Source organism: Chlamydotis macqueenii, chromosome 7, assembly GCF_036417535.1.
Source record: "Chlamydotis macqueenii isolate bChlMac1 chromosome 7, bChlMac1.mat, whole genome shotgun sequence".
NCBI lineage: Eukaryota > Metazoa > Chordata > Aves > Otidiformes > Otididae > Chlamydotis > Chlamydotis macqueenii.
In genome coordinates, this window is record NC_141562.1 from 5503935 (window position 1) to 5519497 (window position 15563).

Consider the following 15563-nt stretch of genomic DNA (forward strand, 5'->3'; position numbering starts at 1 on the left):
TTGATGGGTTTGGACCAGTGATTAATAATTGCTGAGCACCTTTTAAATTTGTTGCTAGCTGAAAAAATGCAGGACATGTAAGAAAAGCAATTTTTTAAGGGAAGGGGAAATGCTACTTCAGTGTAACTAAACATTCTTCCTGTGGTTTTTTTCAACACACATTTTGATCTGAAGCTATTTTAAATTTAACCAATCTACTACCAATTCTCTTCCAATCAATATGTATTTTAATATTATGTGGATGCTCAGTAAGTGTTTTCAAATATGGGTTATATTTAAAGTTTAATGGAGTTTTCATTATTGTTGTTGTTTTTCATACTAAAACAATGCTTTGAGGCCTGCACCAGGGAGTGAGATCCCCTTTTGGCAGGGGGGGCGGGAGGGAACACCACAAAAAAAAACCAAAAACCAAGTACAGATCCTTCTGTTAAAATATAGCTGGATATTTAGATTGATACTCAGTTCCCCTCTGTCACAAAAATACTGTCTCCCTCTTGTTGTAAAACATTTGGTAAAAGCCACAGTCATTGACAGGTACGTTTCTGCCAGTGAAGCAAATTTTCTTTGTTGTGCATAGGAACTGATGTGAATAATTTCTGTTCGTGTTAAATGAAGCTGCATTGCAACATCCTCTTCCTCTTGCATCAGTAGTTATGCAGCCGAAAATCGTGGTTTGCACGTTGCCACCTTGGGCAAAGGCCTGCCCTTTGTGGTGGTTTGCCCACCCAGTTCTGTGGCAAGTGGCGCTTACAGTTGCAGACAGAGAATATAATTCAGGACTGAGTCATCTCTGGGTCTTAGGTAATGAAGCAGCAGGGCAGGATATATGGGTTTGGTTTTGTTTTTTTCAGTACAATGTATTTTTTCCATCTCAAAGGAAGTGAATTGTTTCTGAGTCACGGGCTTTTAATAAATATCAAGTTAATTCATTAGCGTGTGGGGTGGGAGGGCTGTGATACAGCAGACAAATGTATTTAGCATTAAAGCACTGAGTGGCAATTATTCATGTGGGTAACGGGGAGGAGAAACTAATGGATTGAAATGTCAGAATGTTTCTAAGTCCTCCAAAAAGGCACCTTAAATGCAACACTGGAATTAGCAGATGATCTGCGAGCTCGGTATCACACACTTCAGAAAAGTATTTTGATTTTAATTTTTTTTTAGTTTGTTTAAGTTGGGCTGTTTCACAGATCTGATTTGTAAGAAAGCTGTCTCTTTTTTTTAGTCTCAAATTATCTAGATGAGATAATATAGGCAGGAGCCTGAATTCTGGTTTGATTTAGGCTTAAACTCACTCACTTTGCATAAAGGACATGAGCTAAAAATATTCTATGATTCCGTGGCTGATTCAGTGCCTTTTACATAAAGGTCAGAGGTGTCTGGAGCCTCTGACTGTTCAAAACAATGTGTTGATTAGAAGACACACACTTACCGGTGTTTTTGTTTATTTCAGGCCCGCTGTATTTAATTGTGGAATACGCTAAATACGGCTCCTTGCGCAGTTTTCTCAGGGAAAGTCGAAAAGTAGGACCAAGCTACGTGGGCAGTGATGGCAACAGAAATTCAAGTTATTTGGATAATCCTGATGAGAGAGCCTTAACAATGGGAGATCTGATCTCATTTGCATGGCAGATATCACGAGGAATGCAGTACCTTGCAGAAATGAAGGTAGGGCAGTGTAACAGTGATCTGAGCATGTCCTTGTGATAGATGGACATGCCAGCAGTTGGTTCCTCTACAAGAAACATAAACACTGTTGTTGGTTTCTTTCCAAAGCTTGTCCATCGTGATTTAGCAGCCAGAAATGTATTGGTGGCAGAAGGGCGCAAAATGAAGATTTCTGATTTTGGCCTCTCCCGTGATGTATATGAAGAAGATTCATATGTCAAGAGGAGCAAGGTACAGTGCATATCAATAACAGTGGTGGGATTATTACCTGATCAAGAGAACGAATTTATACTGCAGGACTTGAAGACAGATGACAATGATAATAGCTATTTTTAATTAACTTGGAATAATTCTCTATTTTAAAGAAATAAAAAAATAAGATGGAGCAAAATTATAAGCTTAATTAGTGGAACAGTAATATATATATGTATAAAAGTATATTATATTTAAGTCACCATTATTTCCTCCACCTCCTTTTGTTGACTTTTCAAGAAAATTTATTTCTAATATGTAAAAGTTAATAAAAGATGGGTCACTATGATGATTAAGGCCTTGGAGCATCTAACATGCAAAGAGAGGCTGATAGAGCTGGGTTTGTTTAGCCTGGAGAAAAGAGGGCTCAGGGAGATCTTATTGATGTGTATAAATAACTAACGGGAGGGAATAAAGCCAGCAGAGCCAGGCTCTTCTCAGTGACAGGACAAGAGGCAATGTGCGCTATTTTAAATATGAGAATTTCCATTTAAAGAAAAGACAAGACATTTTAGCATAGCAGTGATTGAACACTGGAACAGGCTGCCCAGAGAATCTCCGTCCCTGGAGATATTAAAAACTTGGCTGGAAATAGTCTCCAGAAACCTGCTGTGGCTGACCCTGCTCTCAGCAGAGGGGTGAGCCCCCTGCCCACCTCGGCAGTTCTGGGATCCTGTGAGAAGTTGCCAGACAATTTATGCAGTAGGATGAGATCTACTGGTTTTTAAAATCCATGTGACAAGTAGTCTGTAATAAATAATTTTATTTTTTTTTTCCTGGAGGCTAGAGAGTTCACACGGGATGCTTCAAAAATAGCATGTGTTTTGTTAGTGTAAATAGAGAATGACACCTTTTTTCATTGCAGAAGCTTTTAACTGTTAACCTTTTTACAGGTAGAGAGCAGCCCATTTTTAAATGACATGGGTCCTCTCGTTTATCCAGTTCCTCATCACGCTGCTTGAAAACACAAACAAAAACCTCCATAATTTTTCTCTGTCTCTTTTCCTATTTATAATTAAATATACAAACAAAAAAATCCCAAGGAGTTGAAAAAAATGCAGACAATTTCTATAAAGATCCTAATTTCAGGAATTATCACATCTGTGCAGAAGACTGGAAGCAAAGCCCTCCTACAAATATTTCCAAATGTATGAAAGATACCAAATCTTATTTAAAATGGTACATCACAGGTCGGGGTAGATTAGGAGCTACTGCTACCTGCCAGAGGTTATTTAAAGTAATTCTGCCACAGTAAATTATTGTCAGGTGCCTGGATACAGTTCTGTCTGCTCAAGGCAGGATTCAGCATACAGTAATGTTCCACCTGTCGGACTGTGCAAAGGAAATTTGATAGAAAGATGAGTTGTTGAGTCACATCACTACTTCCCTGAAAAGAAATGCTTGAGCATAGTAACTTTGAGACTAAGAAGTTAAGTTAAGGCTTGTCATTTATTTATTCTTTTTAAAAAATACTGCCATATACAGCAAGCCAAATCCTGCTTTCTGCCAGTTTGTATCCAGCTGCCACTGTCATCAGCAGAACTTTTACAAGTCAATCTCAGACCAGACTGTGACATTCACTAACGCTACTTTCTGTTGACTCTTTCTAAGATGAGTAGTGTTGGTTCAGTTCCCTCTATGACTTAATATGAAAGAGTTGCCAACAGAATTTTTTGTGTGTGAAAATTTTAGAATTTTATGAAAAGTTTAGCTTTTACTGTTTTTTTTTTTTCAGGCCAGTTTGTGTGAATATTTTGTAAGTCAAAATAAGTTGTGAAGAAAAAAAACCTTTTGAAAGACATAATCATATGTAAAAGGGCTTTGCCGCGTTCATTTAGCTGTCTTTGGTTGTATGTGTTACATCAATCTATACCAGTTGCTCTGTATTTTAAGAATGATGCATTTACATAAAGGCAGTTTCATTTTCTTTGGCAGGACGTTGGTGTACTGAGTGGATATTTTCTCTTTACTTCTGAGGCACTCATTGCTGTAGTATTATTTAGAGCCTAACAAGCATCTCTCTGCTCGCATAAGGAAATAGGGAAAAGAAAAAATTGAGAGGAAGGAAGAAGGATGTTTCAAATCCTACTGAAACAGTTGCATATATATATGAATTTCATGAGAACAAGAAGTAAGGCATATTGAATGCTAGTGATACTGTGAAGGTTATGAAACATCTTGGAAATTTTGCAAAGCTAGATTTCCATGAATATCTGGGGCAGAGTTCTCCGATTTTATCAGTGAATTTCTGACAGTGGAAAGTAGCAACTTGTAGATTCCATTTAGTAACCAGTAGCCAAATATGACTGTCCAGGTACAGTTCTGAAACCAAAGTTATCTTAACATCTAGGTACTTCCATTTGTGCATCATCTCTGTTATAAATGAGATAGCTCTTCCTCTTTAGTCATAATTCCCCATGATTTTTGCATTTGCACATTTCCCAAAAGCAATGGGCAGCCAGACATTCATGTTTGAAGAATGTAACTGAAGCTCTTTGTTAAGAGTTGAGTTAAGTTTATTTGACCTAAACTGGTGACCATCTGGAAAAAAAACCACACCATCTTATTGGACATAATTAGATCACTGAACTGTGTGGAATGAAATGAATGAGTGATTTTAAAACTTACCATTGTTCTCCTCACTGTTTTTCTTATGAAATGCCAAATCATTCAGTCCATTGGAAAATATTAGAGTATGGACAGAGTATCTGTTACAGCTTTGAAGATAAATACCTTGGGTTTCCACTTGGAAACGTAACTTTCTGAGCAGTAATTGCATTGTTGCTTTTCTTCCTCCTAGGGCCGGATACCTGTTAAATGGATGGCCATAGAGTCCCTGTTTGATCATATCTATACAACACAGAGCGATGTGTAAGTGTACATTCTTGCATTCTTTATGGTTTATGTATTTGTTTAAGGAGATGAGGGAAGAGGCACAAGGTACGTAGTAGACAAAGCTGTTACTTTCACAAAGAGCCATGAAGAACACAGCCTGGATGGCACCAGCAGTTGGCAATGATACAGAAGATTTTTGCTGTTGAATTAAATCTGAAGAAAATATATCAGAAGTATTTAGGTACATAATTCCTGTTGAAGTCAACAAGAGTTGGACCTGTTCATGCGACATGGTTGCCTTTGAATATATAGACAGAAACTATTAGTCTTTGCTAAAGATAATGGTCGTACCCAAACTTCTCAGGTCCTGTTCATCGCTTGTCTGCAACAGTTGCTGGCAGGTGAGGGATGGGGTGGAAAGAAGGGAAGAAGAATTTAACATCTGGCCTCACTCCTATTGAAATCAATTACAAAACTCCAATTAATTTTAATGACAGCCCACTCAGACCTTAGAGGAATAGTCCAGTTCCAGTGCCAAGATGCAAGTTCATTTGCATGATTAGGGAAACAGAGATCCTGAAGATGGATATGGTCCTTTCTCACCTGTGATGATTAGATGGCAAAGCTACTACAGCTGAAGCTGTTTTTGTGTCTCGTAAGCAAGGAGCCAGGCAGAGGAGTGTTTATATTCGTTTAACTCGGGATCAGACACTTTGATTTCTTCCTCTCTGGGATGAATGATGCTTGTGACAGGAGAAAAGACCAGGCAGACATTGGTAAGCCTAGTATTATTTATTTAGTAGAAAAAACTGTAAGAGGCTGCAAATGTAGCAGTCTATGCCCGATTTCCTGCTAGGTAGCATTTTGATACCTTCCAAATTTCCTTTGAAAGAGAATCTGACTATAGTAATGCTTTCATTAAATTCAAATGGAGTAAAACATACTGATCTCAATGACATTTCACTTTGGGGGAAAACACTTCAATAACAGCAGTATGTGCAAATAGAAACTTTTTTATTTGTACTTCTAAAATTACTTTTATTAACTTTTTACTTCTCTCTGCACATAAGAGCAGTTTTAGTGAAATAAAATATTTTGCTTGACCTGGAATTCCTTGCAAAATAAATTTCAAAAAAATTTTAATTTACTTTGTTTCACTTGGATTTAAAAAAATGAAAAAAGATTGGTGTAATTTTCAGGAGAATGTAACTTTTGCTTAGGTCTGCTTACAGGTTTTTCTGGGTCTCTTTTTATCTTCCTCAGGGTTGTGCTGACCTGCTTCTCTACAGTGACTTTTCCCAGAGAATTGTTACAATTCTGTTAAAAGCTTCTTAGTATATTTTTAATTTCTTCATTTTCTGCAAAATGGATTTGTTATAGCTCGGAGCCAGGACAAATTGTGTTCTCTTGTTTGCCTGTTCTTTGATTCTTGATTGATCTTCTGAATCCAATACCATTCCTCCCTGTTTGCTGTCCTGATGGGCTGCTGTTAAGCTCAGGAGCCCATCTCTTGCCCGTGTGATACAACGCCACGCAGATTGTGCAGCTGGCGTCAAACAAGCAAGCTCAGAGCCCTGGGCAGCACGCTGGTGCTGTGTAGCTTTACTGCTTCCCAGATCTGGATTAGTATCTCCGTGTACGGCAATGCTGATTTACCAGCTTTCTTGGAGATGCACCAGGTATTCTTAACAGAGCATTGTGTGGTGCTTTGTAGGTCTGCTTCGATACAATGGCATAAAATCTAACTGGTGAGGTCACCTTCACTATTCATGTCATTATACATGAAGTAATTTAAGAGTGTTGTATAGCAGCTCCTAATTTAGCCAAGTCCCTACAGAACAGTACTGAGCCACACATAGAAAGTTGCAGAGCAAATCCTCTCCAGCACTAGGTTCCATGACTGCTATTCCAACAGCAGCAAACTGATAAATTAACCACTTTTTTTTTGCAGCACTGATTGTTAATTTTGTAATTACACTCACTGAAAGTATTATTTTGGGTATTTGTTGTTTGTGGTGGTGCAGTTATATTTTAGGTGAACAAACACATTAATGTATTCAATAACCATTCCACTATGCTCTTTTTTCTGATACTTTGTGTTCCTATTTTCCAGCCTCTCTCTTCTAAAGCCTTTCTATATAGTTAGTGGTTAGCAGTGCTTAATAGCAGTACCACTTGCCAGCATTTACAAAATCCCTTTTTGCTTCAGAGGTTGACGACATCAGTGGAAAGCTAGCCCACTGTCTTCCTCTTCACATTCTATTTTTCTTTTCTGACTTTTTCTGATCACGTATTTATTTAGCAATAAACATAGCACAATGGGAAATTTTTCATCTCCCATTTCTCCTCCCATAGGACTTAATTTGTATAATGATTTGAAAGCATTGCAGCATTCTACAGCATTCTATTCTAATATGCCCATTTACTAAACAACTTTTAATTAAGAAATTACTCATCTGATCCCTCCTTCCATATTCTGTAAAATTCCTCTTTAAGCAGAAGAGGTGGATTTTAAAAATAAAACCTGCCACGCTACAAAGTTTATTTGAATTAATCATGGACAGAATTATAACCTTGATGGCAGAGCATAATTGGCTTCAAAAAGGGTACGAGGAGGTATATTAATAAAGTATATAAAAATGCTATAAATATTCATTAGCTTTCAAGAATGTGCAGAGTGATTAAAAATTAATTCAATGAATGGCATCAGGGAGAGAAACAGCATACTACTTAGGACTGCGTGAGACTCAATTTGGCTTCTTTGTCCATTTTGGAAGTTTTATTGCTGTACTTTTGGGGTTACTACGCATTAAAATGTGAGAAGCACAGGTGGAATGTAGTCAGACAGGAGGTGAAGTTTGTGGCTAATGTTTTGAGATGGAATTTGCAAAGGGAATTACACACTGCTCTTTGGTTTGGCATTAGGTGTATAACACTTCATAAAATCTTCTTAAAAGTGGAGTTTGCACAGAAATTGCCCAATGATGAGAGCACAAAAGCTAACACTTGTCATAAATGGTATGTAATTTTGCTTCCAGATGCATCCCATTTAGTAACCCATTTGAGTGAAACAGTGTTGTCTGGTTTCCTTCATTTTGAACCTTCAAATTTTGGCCATTCTGTCAGTTGAGCAGATTCAGAGTAATTTATAGCCTCTTCGTGTCTTGAAAAAGCCTTCCACTAAGGAAAGAAAAATATTTTTGCCTCTCTTCTCCTGGCCTGCCCTCCAAAAAATGGACTAATTTAATCTATATAAGTATTTCCAACCCATTGAGCAAGGTCTTTTTGTTTGAACCCACCAATAAAGTAGGTTAAAAAAAAGTCTCGGTTTCTTCTGTTCCTTTCAGAAAACAGTTTCTTCTGTTCTATGTTGAACTGTATTTTAGGCATTTAGTTATTTTCAAAATAAATTATTTCCTCTTCTTTCCTCAACTCTAAGAAGAAAATTAGGTCCTGCATCACTGAAATGGCCTAACAGACCATCTGAAATCAAAGGTGTCGCTTATGATTGAAATAAACACATTGTGCATAAAAAGAAACACAACCTCATATTCAAGACAGCAAACTAGTCCCTTGCTAACTGGTTGAGCCAGCCTCTGTAAATTTAGAAGATTATTTCTGAATAGGACTGTAAGGGCTAATTAGGGAGGTTAGACTCCCTCTGTAGCCAAAGGAACACTCCTCTGAAGCTCCTGGAGGAGCACTATACAGAAGAGGAACAAGCCTTTGGGCTGGGCCACCATGGGGAGGACTTTTTCCTGTCCTACAGAAGATGTGCCTTCTCAGGATACAGTTAGCTTTTGTCAGTGGATAAAAAAGGGGTATCCCTTTTTTTCTATTGTCTTGATTGCTAATCTTTTTAATGAGCGCTATTTGGGAACAAGGATGGCCCTATGTGCATCTGTACAGGCCCTGTGGCTAAGCAGTATCTTGAATTTGGTTGAGTTCTCAAAACACTAGAAAGAGATTTGTTGGGTGAGTGGTTGAAAGCCAACCACTCTAAAAAAAAAACCCCTACCACTGTAAATAAAAGCTAATTTTCTCTTTTTCAGATGGTCATTTGGAGTTCTGCTATGGGAGATTGTAACTTTGGGAGGCAATCCCTACCCAGGTATTGCTCCTGAAAGACTCTTTAACCTCCTAAAAACAGGCTATAGAATGGAAAGACCAGAAAACTGCAGTGAAGAAATGTAAGTAGCTCTTGATCTGATTAGATTCATAAAACATCTCTTGAATAAATAATTTTTTAAAAGTTGAAATAAATACCACAGAAATACTATTCTATGTATCTCAGAAGTATAATCAAAATATGTAGTGCTCAAAAGAATATAGTGAAATTCATGAACAGTAAAGTGCAGGAAAAGAATTGCCAACTGAATGCTTGCAGCTACATCCAAAATATTTGTAGGATATTGAATAACACACTTGCCAAACAATTAGAAGAGTTTGAATATTCAGAACTTTTGAGGGTGGGGTGAGGAGGAGAATTTCATAAAAAACACAATGGTAGCTGAAATATTCAAGAAAATATTTTAGTACTTTTGTCCAAATGAGATCGATGTTCCATCCACAGTCATTGTTTATTAGTTGTCCTGACATTACATAGGAGAAAGGATAACTTGACCCAGAAATCTATAGCCTAGAAGACAGACATTTTCTAACTCAATAAGCGCATGGCAATTTCTTCTCTATTTGGAGACAGTTCATATTTTATTGGCTGATTTATTAAAACACTCTCAGTGCAAAGTATTTTCTCTCTGTGGTTCTTCCACGACATTTGGAGATGAGGCATAATTATACATTCAGCCTGCAAATCTGGTCATGTGGCCAGGTTATAATCTCTATGACATCTCTTTTGACTGATTTTCAATATGACGAATGCTTTGGCCACATCCGGGCTGAGAAAATACAGTACAAGTAATACAGATATATTTTTTTAATACCATATACAGAAAAACACATTATGGGTTTCTGAATTTAGGGTAGAAGTTTACAAGTGTCACTGGCAAATATCCTTTAGCAAATACTTAATATTTAATTTTTCTTGTTTGTTTCATCTCAACAGGGAATAAGACTTCATGCCTCAAACATATGTTATACCATTAATAATGGTATATAATAATAATGATAATAATCAGGCAAGCTGACTATGTCTGAGTTTCTTTTTTTTTATTCAAGTGACATCATCGTTTTCTGACTGGTTTAGATTTTTTCTGTTTTACTCGGAAATTTTTCTGACAGCCTTTGAGAGCCCACTTTAAGGACCATTTCTCTTAAGTTGTATTCTCTGCTTTATCCAGTCAAGCAAGAGAGAGATCATGGAAGAGGGCAAAAAATGCAATGCTTTTCAATGGCTTGCTGTAGTTCTTGTAGCCAACTATTTCCACAATTAGAGCACTTCTGGGGCTAGATCACTTTGTCCTGAAAACACTTGAGGTAGAAAAATAACATGAATGGCACAGGTTGGAGAGTTACACATCCAGAACTTGGACAATGTCCATCTGATAGTCACTCAACTTTAAAACTTTAATTCCTTTTGTTTCCACGCTGTATGCTATAGAAGGCAGTCAAAGACAGTATATGAATGGATACAATCAAAATAACAATAACAGAAGTAATCAAAATAATGTTAGCTTGTGCAAATAGCCTTAGGTTAGGCTTCACTTTGAAAAAATGTTTACAGAAACTTTTCAGAATGTAAGCAAATGAAGAGCAAAATTCTACTTTCTGATATAACAGCAGAGTTTCTCAGGTTGAGAGATGCACATCAGTGATGATATACAAATTTCTTCAAAGTCATATGCAAACAAAACCCATTAGAAATCTGGCACGCTGCCTACACATGAGGTCAACCTTTGAGAAAGTGAAAATAATGAAAGAAACCTAAGACTACAGTCCTTCAAGGACAGCCAAGTGCATCATTATTTAAAGACTCATGAAAATAAAAGCCCATTCTTGTGAATGTCAGTTGTTGATTCAAGGGAATGTTTAATAGAACATAGGACAAAAAGACTGATGTACTTGTGGTTGGCCTTTGTGCCACAGTTCACCTTCAGTACTGTAAATTATGAGCAGAGGCATGCCCCACTTTTAACAATTTTGGGTTTTTGTTTCACCTTGTGACGGGTCACAGGTACAACCTGATGTTGCGGTGTTGGAAGCAAGAACCCGATAAAAGACCAACATTTGCTGAGATCAGCAAGGAACTGGAGAAAATGATGGTGAAGAGTAGGGTAAGTGTGGGAAAGCATGAGTTTTTTAAAGTTTTTGAGATCATTTGAGTTTGAATATACAGAAATTATGATTTTTTTTTTTTTAAAGCAATTTACTTTTCATCGGTTTTAAAAGCATTTATGTATCTAGTTTCTTCCAAATGCATCCAGCTTTTTGAAAGTAGTACCACTTCATATAGTGGCTTTGGTGACTTCAATCCTAAATGCAGATGAGTTATCTTTGATCTGTCTAGCTTCCCTAAATTTAAAAAAAAAAAAACAAAAAAAAAAAACCGCAAAAAACAACCTGTGACTAAATTGCACTCCTGAAAAAATAATCCTAGGAAGACTAGAATTAGAAAAATGCAGTATTTCCTTAAGTCTGATTTAATTATATAATAGCAACAGAGATACAAAAGCTGTATGATTCCACCATTCTGAGTTACTTTAACGCTATTATAATCCTGTACAGACTTCCTTTGAATGAATGGATGTTGAGATCTAAAAATAAGTCCAAGTTGCATATACTTTTAAAATGTGTACACACCTACTTGCACATAAACACTTTTTTTTTTTTTTTTTTTTTAATCTACTGGTTATGAGAAGGGGGGGCAGTTACAAATGAAAAAAAGAGGAAATACAGCAACCATTACCAGATATGAGAATCTGATGGCATTTATGTTCATTCAAAAAGGACTAATAAACACAGGGGAACAATTTTGTTCAGGATGTGAATGTAAAAATAAGTTCTAAATTCAAAATGGCAAAGTGAAAGGTCTAGGCTGTACATGAAATCACTCTGACTTGTCAGTCACTAACTTATAGCTGCTAAGAATCAGTATGCAAACGATCTGCATGTCCAGTGACAGACTTGTAACACAGGCTGGCAACTTTTCTGAAATTTTCATCATAATTAAAATCAAAGACAATCCAAAAATAGAGCTCGACAAATTAGTCATTTTTTTCCCTTTTTGAATGAAAAATTCTGAAGGTTTTTCAATTTATAAAATTGGGTAACTACTTTTTTTCAAGTTTAATTTCAGTAAACTTCCAAAGGAAAAGCCATTTTGAAAGGAAAAGGTACAGTTTAGATTAGTTGAGAATGCTTCACATTCGTGTTTTGCATCAAAGCCATGCAGCAGCATAGGTAAAAACCCATGAATTCTTATGGTTGACCTAAATATTTAGTTTTAGACCAACAGCAGCAAAAGTCTCATTTGGCAACATTTACACAGCTAATTTTATACATGATTATGTAATAGCTTTTGTAAATGATGAGAAGATCCGAGTGCCTTCTTCTTTAAGCATGCATATGTATATCTATCTATATATATATTGCAGGCATACATATGTATCAGGCATAACTGAAACTGAAGGTCAAACAAATCAGTTGGCACAGCCCTTTCACTTCTTGGTTATTTTACTGACCTGCAGATTTAAGTAAGGGAAGTATTAATATGTCTCTAGGATGTCTAGTGTTGTGGCCAATCAAATACTTCCAGAAAGGGAGAGCCTACTCCTGGCTAAGAAGGCCAGGTTAGATGGGGCTTTGAGCGACCTGGTCTAGCGGAAGCTGTCCCTGCCCAGGGACTAGATGATCTTTAAGGTCCTTTCCAACCCAAACCGTTCTGTGCTTCCGTGATACTCAGGTGCCAGAGGTACTATCAAAAGATGAATGCAGTGGGGTCTGTAGCTACTTGTTTTAAATAAACCAGGTGCACATTTAACCTTTATACCCAGCCAGCAACACTGCCATGTACATTAACCCAGCTTTTCCTGTGTTCATTTCTTAGGACTACTTAGATCTTGCGGCGTCCACACCTTCCGATTCCTTGCTTTATGATGATGGGCTCTCAGAAGAGGAGACACCACTTGTGGACTGTAATAATGCTCCCCTCCCTCGAACCCTCCCTTCCACATGGATTGAAAACAAACTCTATGGTAGAATTTCACATGCATTTACTAGATTCTAGCAACACAAAAAAAAAAAATTATTTTTCTTCTGCACTGTTCTCAGACTCTGTAACCCCATTACAGTGTTTCTTGTCTGAATGAAGCCAATCAAAATTTGCTTGGAAGCTTCTTTTGGGTTTTTTTGTTTGTTTGTTTTTTCTTTTGATAAATGTCAAAGTTTGCATCAGGATCATTCTTTAGTCATTTTGCAGCTGTGTTTAAAATAAATGTTTTTAAAAGGATGTGAAAATAAGTAAAATGACCAGATATCATACAGTAAAAGAAAAAAAAAAAAAAGATCAGGGAAGTATTCTCAGGGGAAATATAAAATGCTAATGAGTATCTAATTAAACTATCCTGTTGGGGGGAAGTAGGAACATTTAAAGTACTTTAGATTCTGCACCTCTAATTTAAGCAATAGACTTTTTTTTAAAAAAAAAAATACTGCTTTTTGCCATAGCTCAATGATAGGACCCATCTGCAGCATTTTTCATCTATCAAGATGGATTTCTAAATTTCAGCTGCTGTTAATGCATTCTAAATCCATAAGCTGAAATGTCTATTTAATGTATCATAGAATGAAACCAGAGTATTATATACAGAAGGTAGAAATACTGTATATAAGTATTATATACAGGTTAAATCACATGTAAAGTCCTTTGAAAGCTAAACAATGGGCATTTTGAAAATACACTCATCTGTTTTCACGTCCTTTGATTTATTATGAAAATGTCAGTACTAAACCTTGATTGAATGATGTAGCAAGTGTTTTTAAAAAGAACATATGCTTTCATATTGTGATGGTGAGATGGACAGTAAAAATGGTTCTTGCCAAAACTCCTACATTTTGTCTCCTGATTAAATATTTTACATGTTTTTAGATATTTACTAACATCACAGATCATTTTTTTTCATTCTTCAAGCAGTATGACTTTTGAAAAGTTGGATCTTTTAGCTTAAAAGTTGCCATTAATAGATAGCTTTGGGTCTATTTTTGATCTATACCCTAGCTATAATTTTCTTCAATAGGTTCCCCCAACTCGTGTTCACTTTGAGGCACTTAGTGGCCAGTTTGTTAAAAGAAAGCAGTAACAGAAAAAGTTGCCACCAAGGTTGATGGCAGATGCTGAATGCTTAATAAGCAACAAAATCAGATTTCTGTTTTTGAAAATCTTGACCCTGGTATGGTTCTCTGCTTGTACAGCTGAATCAACATGGTGCTAAGCACTCTGCTTCCATTTTGGCGATCACTCGTGCCTAAACTGAGAAGCAGTTCCTGGACCCAATGCAAATAATTACATGCGTGAAATAGATGTTTAAAGATGAATCAAGACAAGAGTGCTCAGGACTTTGTTGGACTTTACTCAGTTGTGCTCCCGGAATTTCCTAAAATTAAGCAGGGCGTCCCTGGTTGAGGGTGTGAGTGTCCCTAAAACCTCACTGAAGCCAAAGGAAAGGTGCCCATTTAAGTAAATGGAAATATTCTCAGTCATTGGAATGGACTTTGGATCCTGTCCCAAATAGGTTTATTAATTCTTGGAGCACTTCCTGCACAGCAAGAACTTCCTCTTGCAAAGCAATATATTGCTACATGATTGTTAAAAAAGAAAATTATGGAAAATTGGAGGCTCATCAGAAGAAAAATTATTAGCTTTTTATTATGCACGTGCGTTCGCGCACATAATTTTTTATCAAGTAAGCACTTTATTTTTTCAGGGGTTTTGCCTACATCTGAATTTGTGCTTCAGGGATTTTGAAACATCATTTATATGAATTGATTTGGGACAAAATCCAGTGGACTGGCTTAAAATATTGAAGGGAGTTTTGCCAAGGGCCTTACTGTCTGCACATGAAGTTATGGTTCTTCAGTGCAGAAAAAATTATCTGTTTTCATTTTTAGGCATGTCATACCCGAACTGGCCTGAGGAGAGCCCCGTTCCACTCACAAGATTCGATGGCACTAACTCTGTGTTTTCAAGATATGCAAATGATAGTGTATATGCTAACTGGATGGTTTCACACTCAGCGGCAAAATTTATGGACAAGTTTGATAGCTAAAATTTTCTTTGTGAAAGGTAATGGACTCCTGAGGGGAACAAAGATGCAAAGAATGGAAAGTCCATTGGCTCGTTCTTTGTACAGTCAACAACTAACTTTTAAATTGGCAAACCCTTTTATTGATAGTTCCTGAAGTGTGTTATTCATGCTGAAGACTATAATTGGTGATTTCCCCTTTCAGAAAACATATCAAGCTGTATAAGAGTTGTAGTTGCAGTTGCAGTACTTCTTTCTAGATTGCCATTTTGCATATGGTTCAATTTGGCAACTTCTTACTGCAAATGGCCTCACACTTCATTCTTGCTGTTCGTCTTTTGATAGTACCTCTGGCACCTGAGTATCACGGAAGCACAGAACGGTTTGGGTTGGAAAGGACCTTAAAGATCATCTAGTCCAACCCCATTGCCCTGGGCGGGGACAGCTTCCGCTAGACCAGGTCGCTCAAAACCATCCTGTATTACAGGTTCCTTGGATGGGAAGATGTACTTGAACTGCTGCTTTTACAGTGGCTGTTAGCATACAACCACTTGATCTAAGCAGGAAGCACAAACAATATATGGAAGGGAGGGGGGAAACAGGCTCCCA

General features: G+C 37.0%; 1 protein-coding gene across 2 annotated transcripts in view; it reads left to right on the top strand.

Moving 5' to 3' along the window:
- Positions 1-15280, top strand: part of RET (ret proto-oncogene) — an 82416-nt gene extending 67136 nt beyond the window's left edge. The window contains exons 14-20 of one of the 2 annotated variants that reach the window (XM_086751766.1): positions 1454-1668; positions 1777-1899; positions 4721-4791; positions 8808-8945; positions 10889-10988; positions 12761-12908; positions 14821-15280. In XM_086751766.1, coding sequence (XP_086607892.1) covers positions 1454-1668; positions 1777-1899; positions 4721-4791; positions 8808-8945; positions 10889-10988; positions 12761-12908; positions 14821-14978 — 953 coding nt within the window. In that variant the 3' untranslated portion in view covers positions 14979-15280. Of the gene's footprint in view, positions 1-1453; positions 1669-1776; positions 1900-4720; positions 4792-8807; positions 8946-10888; positions 10989-12760; positions 13764-14820 lie in introns of those variants that run through there. The other variant, XM_086751767.1, reaches the window with a different exon arrangement.
- The last annotated feature ends 283 nt before the right edge of the window (positions 15281-15563 follow it).